General features: G+C 37.7%; 1 protein-coding gene across 2 annotated transcripts in view; it reads left to right on the top strand.

Moving 5' to 3' along the window:
* Positions 1-4,405: 4,405 nt before the first annotated feature.
* banp (BTG3 associated nuclear protein) overlaps positions 4,406-22,650 on the top strand; it is a 51,513-nt gene continuing 33,268 nt past the window's right edge. For both annotated transcript variants that reach the window (XM_084397602.1, XM_084397603.1), the window contains exons 1-8: positions 4,406-4,518; positions 6,363-6,444; positions 6,963-7,045; positions 7,158-7,357; positions 10,596-10,697; positions 10,873-11,036; positions 16,698-16,937; positions 19,829-19,990. In XM_084397602.1, the coding sequence (XP_084253728.1) occupies positions 6,369-6,444; positions 6,963-7,045; positions 7,158-7,357; positions 10,596-10,697; positions 10,873-11,036; positions 16,698-16,937; positions 19,829-19,990 (1,027 nt within the window). In that variant the 5' untranslated portion in view covers positions 4,406-4,518; positions 6,363-6,368. The remainder of the gene's footprint in view (positions 4,519-6,362; positions 6,445-6,962; positions 7,046-7,157; positions 7,358-10,595; positions 10,698-10,872; positions 11,037-16,697; positions 16,938-19,828; positions 19,991-22,650) is intronic.

The following is a 22,650-nucleotide window of genomic DNA, read 5'->3' on the forward strand; positions in this document are numbered from 1 at the left end:
CAGATCCTCTTCTTAATATCATTAATTCATCTTTGTCATTAGGATATGTACCGAAAACTTTTAAGCTGGCTATGATTAAACCGCTTGTTAAAAAAACGCAACTTGATCCTATACAGAATTATTCAATTACAGGCCGTTCTCGAATCTTTTCTGTCAAAGATACTAGAAAAGGCAGTATCCTCACAACTATGTTCCTTTTTAGAAAGAAATGATATCTGCGAGGATTTCCAGTCAGGATTTAGACCGTACCATAGTACTGAGACAGCTCTCATTAGAGTCACAAATGATTTGCTCTTATCATCCGATCATGGTTGTATCTCGCTATTAGTGTTACTCGATCTTAGTGCTGCATTTGACACTATCGACCACAACATTCTTTTAAAGGAGTCATAACCTAGTCTTAATTTGGATACCTACTGCTGTATTATAGTCTTTCATGCCCTTCTAAAAAATAAAAGTGGAAAAAAAATAAAAACAGAGCTCCTAAAACCTTTATTTCTGAAGGCATTATTGTCTCGCGAGATCTGATGCGATGTTTTGGCTGTCGTGGACGGTCATTTTAATAATGCAAATGAGGGGCGCATTGATTGGTTGCAGGAAGGAGGGGGGTTGACACCGCAGGTAACTTCAGCATCATTACAAACTGACATCATGGCGCAAGTTGTCAATGAACCCGACCTGGCCGCGACCTACGGAATTCAACCGTATATGTTTGAGCCAGACTCTGAACCTGAGCTGGAAAGGGAAGATGTGGAGTCGATGGAAGGACGTCTACATCAAGATGTCTCTGAATCATTTTGACTAACGAGCTAAAACATTTGTTGCTAATTTCTCCCAAATAGGTTTACCTTTTATTTAATGTAGATTACATTAACGGAGATGTAGTCAAATTTTTTTATCAGCTTACAGTGGTTATTGAGATCAACATTTGCTATCATGTGGTGTTTTTGCCTTGTTTCACGTTCTGGTTTTTTAGACATTTAATATTTTTCTTCTACAGACATGTAACGTGATGTTTTTCTATAAGTTTCTTATTACTTGACTGTTTGTTTGTTTTATTTATCTATCCTTATCTATTCTATACAAAAATCAATACAATGATATGTTGTCATAGTTATATAATATACAATTCGATGAAAATATAGCTGTATCATTTTCAGTTACAGTTTTAGACACTGAGCATGGACTCTTGTACCGTCACTACTGTAGTGTAAAACAAAGTGGAAAGATATGGCTAGCATTCGTAGAGTCCATTCCCCGTGTTTACCTCGAAGCTAACGTTACATACAATAGCCGCATTAGTAGTTAGCTGCTGTTTGTTACACACAGTAGAGCAATAAAAACAGTCTTACCGTTTCAATTTCTGGCAAGTCCCTGATGGTTGGAATGGCACCTTTTTTCAAACGGAGCTTCGTGGCCAACTTCGCCTGATATTGGGCCAAATTTGTGAATGATTCCGGCGTAAAATGTTTAGCGCAGACAGCGAACAATAAGCCAGTTGAAAGTGTTGCTGGGACAGCGTCATTAAAAATGAATTTTATCCACTGGTCCCTGATAGTTTGGTCCGTTTTTGGTATAGAAAACACATTTGCATGTTGTTTCTGGCAGTCAACCACAGAGCAACTCAAGTGTGCACTCGGTTTCTCCATCTTTCGTGACTGAACTGAATATGAGGGGGAGAGGTGAAGGGCGGGCTTCCTGCTGCGGTGTCCATATATGGTATATCCTGCCCCGTCTTGACGTCAAGACGGGGCTGAAATCAAAATCTCGTTTTTTAGTGCGCGTGCACGTGGGCTATTTTACAAACCCTGAGGTAAACAAACGCTTCACTTTTAAATATCGGCTTCCCGGCCAGTGTATAATCATTATGCAATCATAACATACATTGATTCTCGTGGAAAAGTGAAATTTGCAGGTTATGACTCCTTTAAATAGACTCGAAAATTATGTTGGCATTAGTGGAATTGCATTAGCATGGTTTAAATCATACTTAACTGACCGTTATCAGTTTGTAGCAGTAAATGAAGAGATGTCTTATCGATCAAGTTCAGTATGGCGTACCACAAGGCTCAGTACTAGGACCGTTGCTGTTCACTCTGTACATGCTACCCTTAGGAGATATCATTAGGAAGCATGGCATTAGTTTTCACTGTTATGCTGATGATACTCAGCTCTATATTTCTTCACGCCCAGATGAAACTTAACAATTCACAAAATTAACGGAATGCATAGCTGATATAAAAAATTGGATGACTAATAATTTCCTACTACTTAATTCTGAAAAAACAGAGATTCTAATTATTGGACAAAAAACGTCCTCACGTAATAACCTAGAATACTGTCTAACACTTGATGGCTGCTCTGTTAAGTCTTCGTCGTCGGTTAGGAACCTGGGTGTGCTCTTTGATACCAATCTTTCATTTGAAAGTCACGTGTCTAGTATCTGTAAAACCGCATTTTTCCATCTTAAAAATATATCTAAATTACGTCATATGCTCTCAATGACAAATGCGGAACAATTAGTTCATGCGTTCATGACATCAAGGCTAGATTATTGTAATGCTCTACTGGGTGGTTGCACTGCACGCTTAATAAACAAACTACAGCTAGTTCAAAACGCAGCAGCTCAAGTTCTTACCAGAACCAGGAAGTATGACCATATTAGCCCTGTTCTGTCAACACTGCATTGGCTGCCTATTAAACATTGTATACATTTTCAAATATTGCTGATTACTTACAAAGCACTAAATGGTTTAGCTCTGCAGTACTTGAGCGAGCTCTTAACTCATTATAGTCCTTCACGTCTATTGCGATCTCAAAATTCCGGCCAGTTGATAATACCTAGAATATCAAAATCGACTGCTGGCGGTAGATCCTTTTCCTATTTAGCACCAAAACGTTGGAACAGTCTTCCTAACATTGTCCAGGAAGCAGACACACTCTGTCAGTTCAAATCTAGATTAAAGACACATCTCTTTGACCTAGCATTCACATAATACATTATAGACTTCTTTCTTTTTTAAACTTGCATTTGCTTGTTGATGTTTATTTAATTATTTTGTTGATGTTTATTTAGTTATTTATTCAATTGTATTGCTTATATTGTGTACAGTGCTTTGAGAAGCTGCTTTTAAAGGCACTTTATAAAATAGTGTATTATTATCACAGCCACATTTGCTTTGTTTTAAAAATAATTTTTGCTTTGTTTTTAAAAGTCAAGACTGTTCTGTTTATGTAGTTTTTCTTCGACTACCTTGTAAATCGTCGCCCCCAGGGCACGGTTGCCACCTTGTGGATAAATTAAATGCGCATGTGCAACCTGCTTGTCCAAAGCACTCTTCCGATGACGTAGTACACTGAATCTCGCGTACACGTAAAAGGTTAAGTATGCTAGAAAGATTTAGATTTAAATTTAATCTTGAAGCTTATAGGAATAGTACCCAAAAACAAATAAAAATTCTGTCATGAAACTCTAGATGGCATAGGTTGATAGGTGCGTAAAGGTGCACTAAGCATATTCTGAGAAACGCTGTTGAAAGTGGATCAGACTGAGCACCAAAACACACATGCAGCCAATCAGCAGTAAGGGGCGTGTCCACTCATGAGGGGGGAGGTCCACTATGCGCCACTCACGCATAGCGTGTACGTGAATTTGGGGGTGGAGCTATCAAGATCAGGGTGTGATCCTGTTTGTTTTGGTGATTTCAAATATCAACAGCAATCAGCACAGGCAGCTGATTGGTTTCTGCTATATCAGTACCCAATGAGCTGGCATGCTTAACCTTCAAATACTTTGTGCATTTTCTGAAGTTGCAGAACGCTTTCAGGAACCCTCCACCTTTCGCAGCCCTACCTGTATCATTTTGGCATGAACTAAATATGCAAGACTAGTCTTACATGTCACTGTTTATAACACAGGGCGTTCATCCTTTGCTGGGCCACTTTAAAAAAGAAATTCGCATAAATTAAGAGTATACCCACTTCTCCAGGCACCACTGCACTACTGTTGGAGTCCATTGTTTTATTTGTAATAATAACACAATGAAACATGCCAAATTGTGTGGACGTAATTTTTGGCCGGGCTGTTAAGGAAATTATGAACATGCAAAAACAAGAGAAAACCAACAAAATCTGTATTGATAATGTTGCAGTCAATGTTTGCTTTTTTTCTGTGCATGTCCAAAAAGTCATGGCACATGTAAATAATGTCGGTTTACATAATTTACATAAATACAAGATTTACATAATTTGAACGCAAATACTTATTCAGAGGCAGAAAACCTTTAGATGTGAGCTCAAAAAAAAAAAAAAAAGAAATCATAAACTTTCAAACTTGCTGTGTGTTGGCAAAGAGTATTGGTTCGTCCTATAACGGCTGCAGTACTGAACACTGCCACAGTCTACGCGCATGCGCAGTGAGAACGGCGAGCGGCGCTCAATGCTCGGGTTTTTCTCTCGCGAGGAAGGACGCCATTATCGGAATCCTCACAAACAACACGAGAATTCATCATTCACACGGTAATATAAACCATTCTGACACGCGACACCTCCAGCTCTCCGCGCGCGTCCAAAATATGGCGCTGTGCATTAAAGAAATAACAATTTTTCTGCTGTTTTCTTGTCAACTGTGTCTTGCGTGCTATGAAGGGCACAAATGAGGCCTAGATGCGTTTCGCTGCTGTTGTTTTGAGCTGTTCGTTAGCTAGCCGAGGCTACATGAGCAGGTTAGCTGCAGTGTGCTAACTGGATTAAAGCACTGGCCCTATAATTAAACTGGTCAACGGTTTGCGTCTTTACAATGAATGTTTTATGATTTCTTTTTTTTAAATCCCGGAGCGTCCTTGTTTTTTTGTTTGTCCAAACACAGTGCTTAACTAGAGTTGAACTAAATTAACCTAACGTTAGTTATAATCTCAGCAGCAGTTTCATTAATCGAGAATCATGCATGTACATCGTAAAAGTACCACAATATGGACATGCCTTCATGCTATGGTTTATTGAGCAAATATTGCTAGTAAATGTGGTAATCCATGCTTATAAAAAAGTACTACCTACAAAGGCACTACCTTGTATTTTGGACATAAGAATATCAAATACCCTGGGACATGAATTTCAGTCAAAGTACCATGGTATTACTATACTATCATGCCACGATATCAGGACGACTGTCCAATGGCACCACAGGACTTTTTTACTACAGCAATGACTTTTCAGAATAGTTATTAAATTCATTTTAATATATATAAACAAACAGAAACTTTTTTTTTTATTCACTACAATACTAATGTATATATACTTAATACACACACACATGGTATATATATATAAAACATTTTTTTTTTTACAAAATACAAAAATATTTTATATTTCTATAAATCTAAACTATATAGTGATTATACATTTTTGGAGTTTTGCTCAAAATTGCCTATTTTATTCCTGAACTATTTAAAAATGAAATGCATATCTTAAAGATGCTACTAGTGGGAATAGATCTGAAAGAGAATGTGTACCAGGCACTAGTTTTATTATTAAAATTTCTATTTAAATATTTATTATAAAATATTTTATTGTATTCATTTGAATTTTTTTCTGTTAAATATTATTTTAGTTAGAATATTTATTTAATAATGTATTTTTTTATATTTATTTAATTATTTATTTAATTATTTAAATTATAAAAAAATATATTTTTTATTTTTTATTTTTTTAAGTGTCTTCAACAAAATTGCAATTAATCTTTTGTGAAATGAAATAGGCCTATGCAACAAAATAAAATGGAAACAACAAGTGAGGTCACCTTCAGTACCACATCCCCCCTCAGGGGCTCCCAGCTGTCAGGGTTTTCTTTTGTTTTTTTGTTGCAAGGACACAATGGTGTCTGCAAACATCCAATATTTTATCTTGTGGTGTCTTGAATATAAAATATATTAAAAACACTGTCTTTGAAAATGCAGAGTTTCTTTAATAATACATATTCCCTCCCAATAACGAATTAGCAAATAATTGATATCAGTGTTATTTTACTATCGATAATATTTTTTTCATTTTAATTTTAGATCAAGTTTTAGTAATTTTGTTGTGTGTTTTTAACATTTTTATTAGTTTAAATATGTCTGGTTAGTTTTTATTCATGTTTATTTTAGTTTTAGTTTAAGTTGTTTTAATACATCAAGTTAAACGTAATAAAAAAAGAAAGAAATGTTGCTTAGGAAACTATCTGGAAAAAAAAGGTTTTAATATATTTGTGTATATATATAAATTTCAGGTAACTTTTTTTTAATGGTTTCAGTTGACTATAATAACCCTAAATGATACAACGCAAGCCGCCCCAAGTTTACCAATGACATCTTTCTGAAATGCAGGTTTGAATGATGTCAGAGCAGGATTTGGTGGAGATAGTCCAGATCGCAGTGGCGGATTTGAATCACGAAGGACACCAAACAGGTCAGTCCTCCTCGAAATCAGAGAAACACCTGCGTAATGGGTCATGCTGGTAGTGTTTGTGGTAGGGATGCACAATATATCGGCCACCGTATCGGTATCGGCTGATACATGTTCATTTTTAATGTTATCGTTATCGGCCCGATAAGAAAATTCGGCTGATGTCTTAAAGCTGATAAATAATGTATTATTTCCTTCAGCTGAGACACTTCACATGCACCATGATGGTTTTGATTTGCTTGAAATATGATTGGAATCACTTATACAGTTAAGTGCGGCATGTGCAGCGCAAGTCTGCTATATAAGCTCCATAAAATTATAATCATGTGCTTGGGACATGACTTTTAATGGTGAGACTTTCGTTTTTGTAATCAGGCGCTCAAAAGTCATATCAAATTTGGATTTAGATTTAATCGGCCAATATATCGGTTAATGGCTTTCAAATATAAAGAGTTCTCGATTATCGGTATTGACCAAAATCCAGTTTGTGATTTTCTGCTGTGCTTTTTTGATGAAACTAGATATCCTGGACAATAATGAAGACACTGATCAACCAGGAAGGAAACGAGCAAGGATTGAAATTAGTCAAGAAACAACTATTAAGGTAGCGTCTTAACATTGCCAATAGAGATGATCAATTCATCTGGTACAGAATATAAACAGCTTATGGACTGACAAATACTTTTTTCTGTATTTGTCTATGCGTGCGCTCCCAGTCGATGCTGATATCCATCAGTCAGGCGATCTGCCAGCGGCTGGACAGCATGGAGGCGAAGCTGCAGGTTCTTGAGGCCACCTGTCGAGGTTTAGTGGAGAAGCTGGACATAGTGATGGGGAAAAACCAGTTGAACATCCAGGTACCCATGGTGTCAGGGTCCCCTTTTGGAGCCACTCAGACTTGCGACAAAGTACGCTGGTAAGTGGACCGTAGATGATGCCGTTTTATAACACAGCGCCTCGACTGTTTGGCCTTTCATTTGAGTGGTTAATTCAAACCTGTTCACATAGAGCAACATCTTGAGACCGATTTAATAAACTGATGAAAGCAGTTCGTGGTGAAATGTCGTAGATAAAGTGGGAAATCAAGTACAGTTGTTCTTTATATGGGATTATATGATGACTGAAAATGCTTCAAATACACTGGAAAAAATGAGATCTAAGTAAACTACAAAAATATGAATGTATAAATATTTATTAATATGAATATGTACTCCATATACCAAAAAATATATTCATAAAAAGTTGTATTTTATACATTTTATTTTACCATTTTAATGAAACGTTTATTATTAAATAAATCAAATTATTAGAAACTTTTTTCAGTCATACATTTTATCTTTTGATGGCTTAAAATAAACATTTATATGAAAACTTTCCTTGAAAATTGATAGATTTTTTTTATAACATTTTGTATCTCACCAATAATAATCATGGCAAATTAGGACAGTAGTGGACTTTATTAGGGATTGATATTGTGGTGGCAAACAAAATTCTATCACTGAATAAGAGACAAACATTTCCAATAGTCTTTGATGAGGTTTATTTTCTTGCAAGAAAAGGCCAGCAGTCGTACACTTAGGCTCGTTCCCATTACAGATCTGCGCAAAACTTTTGCAAACATTTTTTCTCTAAATGTCGACAAACAACTAGTGCGAAATGACGACGTTTCCATTAACCGATGTTATGCGACTAAAACTTCATTTTTTTCCTCTCTCGATAAGTCATTCCAAAAATCATGACAACGGACGTTGGTAGTTTATGTATATCTCAGCCACCGCACTGGCCATTATTATTAAAGGGGTACTTCACCTCTGGGAAGATGAATGTGTATTTAAAATAGGTCATTTAAGTAGAAGAAATGTGAAGAAATGTTTGAATTTGGAGCTTTCTAGACTGAGAAAAGCCAGAAAAAGTATTTTTGGCTTATGTGGATGAAAGACAACAACTCCCAGAATGCACTTGCTTCACTGCCTTAGGAGGCCACGCCTACCGGTAAGAGTGCGCAGATGAAAACAACAAAGCTAGCCTACGTGATGAGTTTGCGAGGGATTTAGAGATCGTCCAAAATGTCCGGGATTCTGCTTTTGGGTTCTACAGTCGCCATTCATTCATCATGTTTACTGTGGCGAGCAGGACGAGGCTGACGGCCGCGGGAGAACAGCGCGAGGCCGGTGGCATGATTACTGAGACGCGCCGCGTCTCGCATCTCTCACGGAGGAGCGGGAATTTTTCTTAGCAATGGTAAAACGCACATCAACCGATCACTTGTTTAGCGTTCATGTAAACACTACATTCAAATTCACCAATCGGAATGAATTCAGTTAGATTGAAAGGTGTGCATGTAAACACTGAATGGCGACCGCAGAAAGCAAAAGCTGAATCCCGGACATTTTGAACGATCTCGCCCGCCGGAGAAGTCCGGGAAAAGGAGGATGGTTACTTACTCAGCTTTCTCCTACTATTCAGCTTTCTCCACAGAACAAGAGCCTGCTAGCTTAGCTTCCAAAGAAAGACGGCTGACACTGTGTACATTCTGACTGAGTGAGATCCCACCCTGTATGGGCGGCCTGAAAACATGCGGAACAACGCCATCTACTGGCTGTAGTCTTTAGCCTCTGTCCAGAAAATCCTCCGATGACGCAAAATGACGATTTTTGCGTCATCGGAGGATTTTTTCCAGACAAAAAATACATAAATCTCTTGTCTCAGGGGGATATGAGGGTGGAAAGCATGGTAATTCTAAAATACTACAGGTTTTCTACTAATACAAAGCTTAATGCTAAATCCTGAAGTAACCCTTTAATCGAAGGAGACGTATGTGTGTTATTCAATCATTTATGGCAAGGAAAGACCCTTATCCTTGAGAGCGGCACATATGAGGTGTTTCTGGGTGTTTCTCCCTCATATCTGCTTCGAGGTCTTGATTGTGGCATTTCTTTGAGGTTTAGAATCCAGTATTCCCGTAATTCTTTTGTCTTTTATGAATTTAATAAAGAACTCTGTCTCGTATTCTGTCCAAACATACCGCGTCAGCTACGTCAGGTGACCTGTAAATGCGCAAAAACTGTTTCCATTGCAGTTTTGCGAAGTATTTCTTTTTCAAATTGCCTGAAAAACCACCTCATGCGAACATACAAACTTTTTTGCGTTAAATGTGAGTTTTTGCGAAATTGGCGTGTTTCCATTGGGCGTATTTTCAATTCGCTCAATTTGAAGGGTAATGGAAACGCGGCTAGTCACACAGAGCGGCTGCAGAGCGTGACCGTGAGGGGAGGGCATCCTCCCTCTTTTATAGTTTTGACTCCCAGAATGTTATCTTTCTAGGCCAATGATGGTATTTTCAACCATACTTGGAACATTCTTAGACTTGTTCATCATATTTTTATCCTTGAGTGGAGGCCCTCCTGTCACGGACCAACACTCTTTTACCTTTCCAATACAATTCCTCACGCATCTTAAAGATAACAATTCTTCCACAATATCAGAACATGTTGTTGAATCCAGTTCAGAATAATTCACATCAAATGAGAACACTAGAAATGAATGTCAAAATAATGTAACAAATGCCTTTAAGATCATCAACAAAGGATATGGGAAGCTTTTTCTACTCCCTATTAAAAGTTAATGAGTTATTTTTTTCTTTCCTAACTATATACAATTTTATGGTTAGGTGCATTTTATTATGTTTTATTTTATTATTTATTATTAGGGATGCACATACATTAGTAGTCTGTCCAATACTGAAAAGCTGATCTTTTTTTCTTGTCATGCCGGATTCTCAATTAAAAATGACAATTATGCATTATTTTGTATAAATAAATCAAATCTAAAATCAGTCATTTTAAATGCTGCAAACGAATTTAGGAATTTTAGCATTATAATGCACTGTATGAAAAATGGATATTTTTATTTTAAGATTGGCTAAAGATTACATTTAACAGCATTAAAGTTTAAGTAGTTTAAATGTAAAAATAGAGAAAATGAGCTGCACAATTAAATATATAGTAATTACATTTAAAAAAAACTTGAGTATTTGCCTAAAAGCATTATGATATTGATGTCTATTGAGCATATGTATTACCCACCAGTTGAGAACCACTGATATGAAGTGTTCAGGATTTATGAAGATGGTAACATTGAGTCTTTGCTCTCAGTGTTGTTCCCCAGACAAACGTTATAGTGAGTGGAGACAGGCCGAAGACGCGGGAGGAAACTTCACCACGTGCATCGGACTCTTTAGAGAACCTACTCAGCAAGTGAGAACAGATTGTGTTTTTTATGCATACATGAAATAGAAATGTCTCCTGTGTGTGCAAATCTGTGCATTATTCATGCAAATATACTGAGAAGCCGATTTCTGGATCTGTCGCACAGCTTCTCACAGTGAGGACAAGCTCTCGGTGTGATGGCGCTTTATTTTTTTTGTTGCAGTACCGTTGGGCGAGGAAGACAGAAAACCATAGTGCTGAAGGTTCCAGTCCATGAAGAGATTCAGGACGATCAGGAAAGCGGTTCTGAAACGAGCGATTCGGTGTCCAACAGCGGCCAGAATCAGAATACCAACAACGTAACGCTCATCACTCTCAACTCAGAAGGTAAGATTCACAGATGCGTTGTGTTTTGAGATTGGTTTGTACAAGATGTTTTGGCAAGACATATTGAAGGTAAATTTAGCAGATTTTCATTATTGGCCGGCTCCTGCGTCAGCATCACACGCATGTGTCGCGGTGCTCACGTGAACAGCGTCAGAGACTGACATGGAAGAGAAGAGATTGTTGAATAAAGTCTTTAGTTTTCTTTATTTTTGCACACAAAAAGTGTTCCCGTCGCTTCATAACATTAAGGTTGAACCACTGTAGTCACCAGGGGTCTCATTTATAAAGCGTGCGTACGCACAAAACGGGGCTGGAAACGTACGTACGCCAGTTCCCACGCAAAGGTTGTGATCTATAAAAAACAAACTTGACGGGAGAATGTGCGCACCTTTAAGCAAACTTTGAGCCGTGCGTACGCACATTCTGGAGACAAAGGGAATTGGCGACACCGATGGTGAGCTGGAGTTAAGTGTCTTTTTGGTCACTTGTAGACAGAAAATCTAAAGAAAATTTAACATATAGGCCTACAGAAAGATAATACAAATATAATTTCACTCACCAAGCCTGTCACTTGAAGCAAATATCCATCCCTTCTTAAATGTCCGCGCCGTTTAGTGAAACTGATGCAAATAACAGTTTAAATAAATAAAATAATGATTTAAACTATGTTTTACTTTTGATATAAACATTTAGATTAAATATGCCATTCAAATTAATGGAGTTAAGCACTTAAACATGAAATCATTACTGAGAAGTTACAACATTTTTATATTCAAATTCAGTCAATAGAAATATTTGTTGTGGATGCGGTGTTTTTGAACACTTTTCCTCTGGCGTGCTGTGTTTTAATGTTTTAACCACAGATAATTGCTTATCATGATAATACCAGATTGTCTAAGAAAATAGTTTCATGCAAATAATGCCCAAGGCCTATCTGTTTCCATTAAAAATATCAATTAAAAATACAATTCGGCCAGTGGAAAAGAGTGAGAAAAACTTTCTCTGAAATGTATTTTACACTATTTGATTTATGTATTCAAAAACAAGGCAAGGATAGGCAACTACTTGATTTTTATTAATGTAATGTGTCTTGTACCGTTAAACGTTATCACGTGGCTGAATAATCATATGCAAATGATATGCAGATGAGGATCTGCATAGTAAAACTAGGCGTTGTAAGCTCCATATATGGTCATTTCGGGGTGGAGACGCATGTGCGCACAATCTTCCGCTGACTGGGATTTATAAAGTGAATTCTGCGCAGGTTCTGGCGTACGAACGGTTTTATAAATCCGAAAAAAAATTTGCGTACGCCATTTTTGGCTTTTGGGCGCACGTACACTTTTAGTAAGGTTCCTACGCACAGTTTTATAAATGAGACCCCAGGGCTGTCAAAATGGCTGAAAAACTACATTCGAATTTCTTTCTTAAATATTAGCAAAATTCGAATTATATTTGAATTCTTAAGGCAATTCTTAATGTCAGAGGAAAAAAGTACTGTATTGTCTCCTATGCCCACAAGAAGGCGACAAAAACACCAGACGGTCAACTTGATCTGAAGCGAGTTGTTTTTTTTGGACAGTGTTTCCAGCTGATGAAAACACACGCTCAGCTCTGATCGATGTGCAGGTATGGTAAACCATACTGGTGGCAGGTATTGCCACCAACTGAGAGGGTTTCCGTCAGCAGTTCGCCTTTTCCTGCCATTTTTCTAATTAACAACGCGGCCGCACCGCGCAGTATACTGGATAAGCTAACAAAAACAAACAGCGCCAGTTACTACATCATCATGTCTCGCGCCTCCTGACCGGTCTTGATACACCAACAAATCGAATATGTATTTAAAATTTTTTTTTTTTTTGACGAATATTCAAAATTCGCATTTTTATTTCATAGCCCTATTAGGCACTATTTTAACGATGTCTTTACTACCTTTCTCGGCCTTGAAAGTTTTGATAACATTGCAGTCTATGGGGGGGGGTCTTATGGGTTTGGAATGACATGAGTGCGACTAATTAATGGAAGAATTTAAATTTTTTCTTTAACAAGAGTAGAATATTAAAAAATAATTCTTAGAACAATTTGGTGTTTACTCAGTACTGTTGTTAAAAGTTGATTTAATCTGTATCTCAACTTAATTTCCAAGAAATAAACATAATATTTTCATCTTTACGATGAAAAATCCCCCCAGTGCTACCAAATCAGGTGCTGGCGCCTCCATCTGTTGAACTTAGTTGCACCGGTGCTACGGCTCTCAAATGGTAGTCTGGAGCCCTGCATTTTATGGAGAATTTGATTGGACAAAAACCGGTGTAGTGCAGGATGAGTCATCGATCTTATGAGTCTGTTATCCAGAAGAGAAAGACTGTAAATTTGAAATCTACTAAAAGCTAATTTTGTCAACGTTAAGAAGTGCACTAGCACATAAACGTCCTCAAAGCTAACACACATGAACTAAAAGCCACCAAAAACTCCAATTTTGATTTTATGGCGTCTTTTAAAGGATATAATTTTTATACGCCAATGGGAACCATTTGTTCTGAGTTCAGCACAAACACGGCCTCACAAGAAGAGCAACCAATTTGAACAATTATTGAAAAGGTTTTGAAGACATCTTTGAAATGCATCTGCACAAATTAGATGATCACGTGTGTTTTCGTGTGTTTAGTCTGTGTGTGGTGGGGTGACTTTAAAGCATGGAAATGTAGCGCAAAAAAACCTTCAACTAAAGCAACTTTTGATGATTAATAATATAAACGTGTTTTGACTATGCACTAGTACTCCCTCAACACATTAAAAAAGTGTTACATCAACAATGTGTCTTGTGTAATCCGTCTGGCCGTAAGTGATTCACGGATGTATCTTTGGTCTGGAGGAGGTCTGGGTTTAAAGGCTTTGTTTTGATTGCTTAACTTCTGCTTTTGCTTTTCTTATTATTTGACTGGGTTGTTTTGGAGTGGAGTCTGGGTTAGCTTGGTTAGTTCAAAGACGTTCCTCTGCAAATATTCACTCGTTCTCAGCTGTTTGTGATGATATTTAGTCGACGAATGGTACATTTTGTTCTTAAGAGGCATTGCTATTGTTTGTGTTGTGTTGTTTCCCTCCGGCTTTAACCTCATCCATGGTTTTGATGTAGGGGAGTGGGGTAAAATGTGTCATCCCTTTAAACTAGCGAACTGTGCATCATTTTTGTCGTGGCCATCTAGTTAAAAAGTGGATTTTTTTTTACAGCTGCCTCTGATTGAGAGATTCACATGGGAAAAAAGATTTTTTTGTGTGCATGGGGTGAAATAAATGATGTAGATTATTCTTTTCAATTCTTTTCTGTTCCATCAAGTACCGGTAATCGCGATTAATCGCATCTAACATAAACATTTTTGTTTACATAATATGTGTGCATATATATATTATTATATTTTATATATGTTTGTATACTGTATACACACACACATACACATTTATACATGTTTAAAATATAATAATATATATGCACACGTAAAAAAAACATTTTTATGTTATATGCGATTAATCGCGATTACCGGTACTTGATTGGACAGCACTAAATATAATATAATATAATATAATATAATATAAGAAATATAAGTGGCCATATTATACAGCTGCCTGTGATGGAAAGATTTACATGGGAGAAAAAAATATTTTGTTAGGGTAGAAATGTGTATTTGCTTGAAAGTTAATAATAATTAAATTAGGCCTATATATGAATAATTAAATTAATATTAAAAATACAAAAAGCTGATAATTGTTTCACTACATCCATCTTGGGTTTATGGAAATGTAAATATATTATTAACATTATAATGCAAATATATAATCTACATTCATATTTTGTAAATCGTAAATAAAATAAATGTAAATCGTCCTCGCATTCCTGAACTCACCTCTTGACCTGAAACACTTTACTCTCTAACATAATTTTACACTCACGCTTTGACAATCCATGATAAACTTTAACCGACCCGCCATAAATCCTGCCAGCTATAGCCAAAGCAACGTTTGGCATGTGCTACACATACAAATATTTAACAGAAATGCCAATTAAAATAGTTTCTGAGACAAAATATGCCACAATATTTTTTTCTTGAAGCACTCACGATGAGAACTCACTCCTGGATATGTAATATTTCGATTCTTAAGTGTGAAGAAGAAATGTTATGGTCTTACTGTTAAACTTCAATCAACATTTTTAACCATGCCAAATTCTTGTCCATATAAAGACAGCGGTGTGAACCGGTAAGGCTGTCGTGAAGTGTTTGTTTGGTGAGCCAGCAGGGGACACTCTTGCATTTGCTTCGAGGCGTCGAGGGGCATGTTCTCACACCCTCCACAGATATTTGGGATTAGTGCTCGGCTAATGTTGAAAACAATGGTCCTGATAACATTTGTTCCCACTCCAGTCCTGAACATGTTGTTGTGACCTTGTGAGAGTCATGTATTTTGACATAGATGTTTCATTATGTCTACCACAGTGATCAGCAGGCTAGATCAGACTTCTGTTGCCAAATATCTAACAGTGTAATATAATATACTGCGTTATTAAATACAATACTGACCCATTTGCAAGGGTGCACCTTCCTAAAATATAAAGGCAGCTAGTAGCTACATATATTCATGTGTTATGACATTTATGCTGTGTGAGAAATATTGTAAGAGTAATATTATGAGGACGACATGTTTCCAGAGTTAAATAATTGGCATTTATATTCTAACTGCACTAAAACTAATGCAAATTAAAATATAATTAACAAAATATAATCTGGAAAAAGTCTATAATTTTGCGTATCCTTTTTAACCATTATTAGCAGTGTTATTTTACTTTTATTCATATATCTGCTTTTAAATTTTCTGCTTTTTTTTTCCAGTTTTATTTTAGTTTTTAATATTTTTATGAAATTGTTTTATATTTCTTTTTAGCTTTAATTTCTTTTTGTTTTAGTCTTAGTAATTTTAGTAGTTCAACACTTTTATTTCAGTTATTGCCAAGGCAACAATTCCATCTGTCGTTTAAGTAAAAAAAAACTTTTTTTTCATTATTTTAGTGGCAACAACAATGATTATTAGATTACAGTTAGATAATTAAAAAACATTTTCAGTTAAAATGCTTAAATAATAAGCATTAATATTCTTCCAGAGCCGCTTTACAGACCATAATGCCATAAAACCCTCAGTTAGCAAGCTGAAGGCAAGGTAACATTTCACAAATTTTACCTTAAAAGGCACAAAAATACTTATACACTAATACGTTTTGATCAATAGAATAAAATAAGTGTTAATCAATTCAATTCTCGAATATTGTATGGGCCTTCTGGCACCCCCTTGTGGCCCCAGTTGGTCCCCAGACCCCAGTTTCAATAGCCCTCATCTACATTCCTTCACAAGCATCATGCCCAGATAAATACAATGTAAGCCCTTCTATGTATTTATTTTTTATCCTATTTAAGGCCCCCAGTGAGCTGTTGGTCCACATTAAAAAATAGTCTGATTAGTATTATAGTGTTATTCATATTCAGCATCCTCTCATTTTGTCAAAAAGCTTCATAGTCACATGACTATAAATTACAGTGGCAAGTTACCTGTTAACAAGTGAATACTGTGTGCGTTTTTGTAATGGCAACATGCGTCTTTCTCTTTCCTCCATAGAGGACTATCCAACAGGAACGTGGCTCGGTGACGAGAACAACCCTGAGATGCGCGTGCGCTGCCCGGTGTCTCCAGCAGACATGTTGCACATCAGCACCAACTGTCGCACGGCGGAGAAAATGGCCCTGACGCTGCTGGACTACCTGTTCCACCGCGAGGTGCAGGCCGTCTCCAACCTCTCCGGCCAGGGCAAGCACGGCAAGAAACAGCTGGACCCCCTCATGATCTACGGCATTCGGTGTAAGTCCAACAAAAGAGCGACTAAGTGTGATTTGCAGTCTGGTGACCGACTGATTAACAATTCTTTATGTTGTCGTGTGAGCAGCCGGTCAGTAAACACACTAATTGAGGTATTTTGTGCGTCTTACGTATTACACACTAAGCTATATGTGTTTGATTCAGTAAAAAGAACCGGCTCGTAAGTGTCGTTTGTTTGGGATTCAGATTACACTGATTGGCTGTGTCTGAAATCACATACTCTCTTGAGTTGGTACTTATTTTGAATAACTAATTACTACACGACCGCTAAAAAAGTATGATCTATATAGTATGAATGTAATCTGGACGTACTGCATTCGTCAGTTACATCGCTTCACCCTACATTCATAAATCCTCTCCTGTGGCCTCATGGGACAGTAAAGTGTCCATCGTATACACACTTCAGAATCTCACCGGAAGTAGTAGGTCATCCGGGGACTTTTTGCCTACTCTTTTTACGAGTACTGTGAATTCAGACATACTTGTCATATACTGTTTTTCGCCTACTATATAGTAGGGAAGTATGCGATTTCGGATGCAGACATTGCATTGTATGCTTTTGAATCACTGAAAAGAACCAGTTCATAAGAGTCATTTATTTGGGAATCTGATTACACTGATTGCACTGCGTGGTTTTGATTCACTCAAAAGAACCACTTCATAAGAGTCATTAGTGCGGGTATCGGACCACACTTGTCAGTGCTCTAAGGTTTTGATTCCTGGCTGATAATAAAATGAATTTGTTTAGGAATCAGACTACACTGGTTGTGCTGCATGTTTTTGATTCACTAAAAAGAACTGGCTTTAAGAGTCAATTCATTTGAGAATCAGGTTAAAAATGATTGCACTGTCGTTTTGATTCACTAAAAAGAGCCAGTTTATAAGAGTCATTTTTGGGGAATCTGATTACACTCGCTAAAAGAACTGGCTCATAAGATTAATTTGTTTAGGATATGGACCACACTGGTTTTGCAGAATACTGTAAATTCAATGAAAAGAATTGAAATTGGTTTGTAATTAACCCGTTTTGAAGCCCATCTGTTTCAAACCCTGTCTGTGACAAATCAGGTCTTTGATCGTATCAGTTCAGTTTATGTGAGTCAGTTTAAGTCAGTTTTTGTCCTGTCTAATTCAAATAATTTCAGTACTCAAGTAGCTCATCTGCGGTTCTGCCTCATCCTCGACACCAGACAAGTATTCTCCCCACATGAGCTAATTAGTAAGGTCTCTAACCGCTCCTCTCATTCACAACAAATCTTCTGCCACGTCAGTATGTTGGTCAATTCCAGCAACAAGCCGTAACATCGTAACATTATGTATATGAGGAATGTTACGTGCAGTTTTGCACTAACAAACCCCATTTGACAGCGGCTAATATGAATTAGGTTAGAGCAGTTTGTTTACATGTTTATTTCTCCTTCAAAGTGCAGAGTTTATTTGTTTGCAGCATAATCGCATGGCTAAATATTACGTCAGTGTTTCCTCCCTTATTTCCTCACAGATTATATCATGGCTGCAATGTTCTGTATGTCAGTGTTTTGGTCAATTGCCCACTTTCTTTTGCAAACATTACTAGCTTAATTTTGAGCATGTGCGCTAATTGCTAAAAACATGAATTAGACAAAATTCTGTATATTTAATGAGCAGCTTTGTTCACAACACATTACAAGCTTTTCAGACATGGTTGCTAACTGCTAGAATATGAGTCAGAAGTTTTTTTTATTTGTTAAGCAGCAGCGTTTCATGTTTGTTTGCACACTTTACAATGCTATGCTAAGTAACCACGTATGCGCTAACGTTAGAACATGAATTCGAAAAACTACTGTTCTCAATGTTTTGGTCAGTTGGCCATTTTTATTAGCAAACTTTATTTTTAAGCATGTGTGTTAAGTGCCAAGAACAAGATCTTAACAAAATTCTGTATATTTAATAAGCAATACCAACCAAACATGGTTGGTAATTGCTTTAATATGAATCAGAAATAATTTTTTCACATATTTTTTTAAGCTGCAGCGTTTCGTTTTTTGTTTGTTTGCATACTTTACAATACCATGCTAGCGTGCGCTAACTGCTAGAACATGAATTTGAAAATCTTCTCTAATAAGTAGCAACTATTCATTTGCATGTTACCATATTATCATGTTTGCTAACTGCCAGACCATGGATCCTAAAATTACGTCAGTGTTTCGTTCATTATTTCCTGACACATTTTATCATGATTGCAATGTTCTGAATATCAATGTTTTGATCAAATGGCCATTTTCATTTGCAAACATTACTATGTCATTTATTTAAGCATGTGTGTAAACTGTTAAAAACAAGAATTCCAAGAAATTCTGTATATAATAAACACTTGTTTTCGTCAAACAACCTTTGTTCACAACATTTTTAAACATGGTTGAATAGAATATGAATGTGACTTTTTTGTATGATTTGTCAAGCAGAGATGTTTCGTCTTTGTTTGCACACTTTACAATACCATGCTAAGTGCACGTGCGTTAACCGCTAGAACATGATTTGGAAAACCGTCCCTATATTTAATAAGCAGCAATGTTTTAGTCAAATGACCATATTCATTTACATACAGTATATGCAAGATATTTATGATGTGCAAAAAAAGAGCCACAATGACTTCCCCGATTGCTGCAACTTCCATTTATATTAGATGTTTTGCGCCAATTTCCAGGGATTTTGCACCCCCACATGAACACATGGTATGGAAACGCTGCTTTATTCACAAATGTTTATGCGATATTCCATTTTTGCACATAAGTTAAATTCACAACTTTGGATGGAAACGTTTTGCCCCTTGTTTCATGACTGATTTTGTCATGGTATCAATGTTGTGAATGTCTCTGTCTGTGTGCAACCAGGTCACCTGTTCTACAAGTTCACCATTACCGAGTCCGACTGGTACCGTATCAAGCAGAGCATTGATTCCAAGTGTCGAACCGCTTGGCGTCGGAAGCAGCGAGGACAGAGTTTGGCCGTTAAGAGTTTCTCACGACGGACCCCCGCCTCGCAGAACAGCTCAGGTATGGACCCTTGCACCCTTTCCCGCCAATTTTGTCTCTTGCGAAACTTACAAGCCCTGTTTCTCTTTGATTTTGATGCTAAGTGTCTAGGCCCAGCTGGTTTGTGTTCAATTGAACATAAACATATGCTGAGAGCGAGTGAGTGTGTGTGCGAGAGAAAATACGCAGTTGTCGTACCATGTGCTAGTTGGCCATCGAATTAGCTATGTGTATAACCTCGTGTCCATTTGTGCAAACGTCGTGTACATTACGCGCACATGCACCCCCATGTGTTTATTTGCACACTCATGTTTGTGTGCGGGAGAAAAACTCTGACTGATGTGTCCTCAACTAACAGATGGTTCTAATCTCAGGACAACGCCTCACGTCCTGTCCCTTCCTCTCAGAGATTCACAGGCCTTCACCTTTGACCCATTTTTAACACAAATATCCTGTATTGGTTCTCTCCACAATGGTCCATACACTTACGATTGCTTCACCTCCTTCTGTTGTCCATGTCCAGCTGGAATAGGCCTCCCTGCGTTTGATTAAATGTTTAGCTTATGAACAAGCCAACTGGTGCTCAGCCTTCTTTCAAACCAAAATCGAAGTGTTAGGAACATGTGGACTATGAAAGGAACAAAGTGTTTCCGTCCCGACAGCAAAAATATCAATTTTTTTAATGTGCGGGCATGGAGAAAATAAGCTGCAAATCCTGCTGTAGCTTGCAAAATTCTTTATATATTTTGAAAAATGCTTTTGCTTTTTGCATTTTTAAAGGGTTGCTTCACCCAAAAATGAAAATTCTGTCATCATTTACTCACCCTCATGTCGGTCCAAACCCGTAAGGCTTTTGTTCATCTTTAGAACACAAATGAAAAGATTTTTAATGAAATCTAAGAGATTTCTATTCCTCAATTGACAGTCTATGCAACTACCGCTTTGATGCTTCAAAAAGTTCATAAAGAGATCGTAAAACTAATCCATATGAATCAAGCCGTTTAGTCCACATTTTCTGAAGAGAAACGATCGCTTTATATGATGAACAGATTGAATTTAGGCTTTTATTCACATACAAACATTCATCAACGCACACATCTGATATGGAAAACGGAAGCTCAAGCATGTTCGCTTGACGTGCGAGAACCAATGAGGTTAATTCTCGTGTTACGCAGCACGTTTGAGCTTCTGCGAGAACCAATGAGGTTCATTCTTGTGTTACGCAGCACGTTTGAGCTTCAGCAAGAACCAATGAGGTTCATTCTCGTGTTACGCAGCACGTTTGAGCTTCAGCGAGAACCAATGAGGTTCATTCTCGTGTTACGCAGCACGTTTGAGCTTCAGCAAGAACTAATGAGGTTCATTCTCATGTTACGCAGCACGTTTGAGCTTCAGCAAGAACCAATGAGGTTCATTCTCATGTTACGCAGCACGTTTGAGCTTCAGCAAGAACCAATGAGGTTCATTCTCGTGTTACGCAGCACGTTTGAGCATCAGCAAGAACCAATGAGGTTCATTCTCGTGTTACGCAGCACGTTTGAGCTTCAGCAAGAACTAATGAGGTTCATTCTCATGTTACGCAGCACGTTTGAGCTTCAGCAAGAACTAATGAGGTTCATTCTCATGTTACGCAGCACGTTTGAGCTTCAGCAAGAACCAATGAGGTTCATTCTCATGTTACGCAGCACGTTTGAGCTTCAGCAAGAACCAATGAGGTTCATTCTCGTGTTACGCAGCACGTTTGAGCATCAGCAAGAACCAATGAGGTTCATTCTCGTGTTACGCAGCACGTTTGAGCTTCAGCAAGAACCAATGAGGTTCATTCTCGTGTTACGCAGCACGTTTGAGCATCAGCAAGAACCAATGAGGTTCATTCTCATGTTACGCAGCACGTTTGAGCTTCAGCAAGAACCAATGAGGTTCATTCTCGTGTTACGCAGCACGTTTGAGCTTCAGCAAGAACCAATGAGGTTCATTCTCATGTTACGCAGCACGTTTGAGCTTCAGCAAGAACCAATGAGGTTCATTCTCATGTTACGCAGCACGTTTGAGCTTCAGCAAGAACCAATGAGGTTCATTCTCGTGTTACGCAGCACGTTTGAGCATCAGCAAGAACCAATGAGGTTCATTCTCGTGTTACGCAGCACGTTTGAGCTTCAGCAAGAACCAATGAGGTTCATTCTCGTGTTACGCAGCACGTTTGAGCTTCAGCAAGAACTAATGAGGTTCATTCTCGTGTTACGCAGCACGTTTGAGCTTCAGCGAGAACCAATGAGGTTCATTCTCGTGTTACGCAGCACGTTTGAGCTTCAGCAAGAACTAATGAGGTTCATTCTCATGTTACGCAGCACGTTTGAGCTTCAGCAAGAACTAATGAGGTTCATTCTCATGTTACGCAGCACGTTTGAGCTTCAGCAAGAACTAATGAGGTTCATTCTCATGTTACGCAGCACGTTTGAGCTTCAGCAAGAACCAATGAGGTTCATTCTCATGTTACGCAGCACGTTTGAGCATCAGCAAGAACCAATGAGGTTCATTCTCGTGTTACGCAGCACGTTTGAGCTTCAGCAAGAACCAATGAGGTTCATTCTCGTGTTACGCAGCACGTTTGAGCTTCAGCGAGAACCAATGAGGTTCATTCTCGTGTTACGCAGCACGTTTGAGCTTCTGCAAGAACCAAT

This window comes from Rutilus rutilus (assembly GCF_951802725.1).
Source record: "Rutilus rutilus genome assembly, chromosome: 23".
NCBI classification, from domain to species: domain Eukaryota; kingdom Metazoa; phylum Chordata; class Actinopteri; order Cypriniformes; family Leuciscidae; genus Rutilus; species Rutilus rutilus.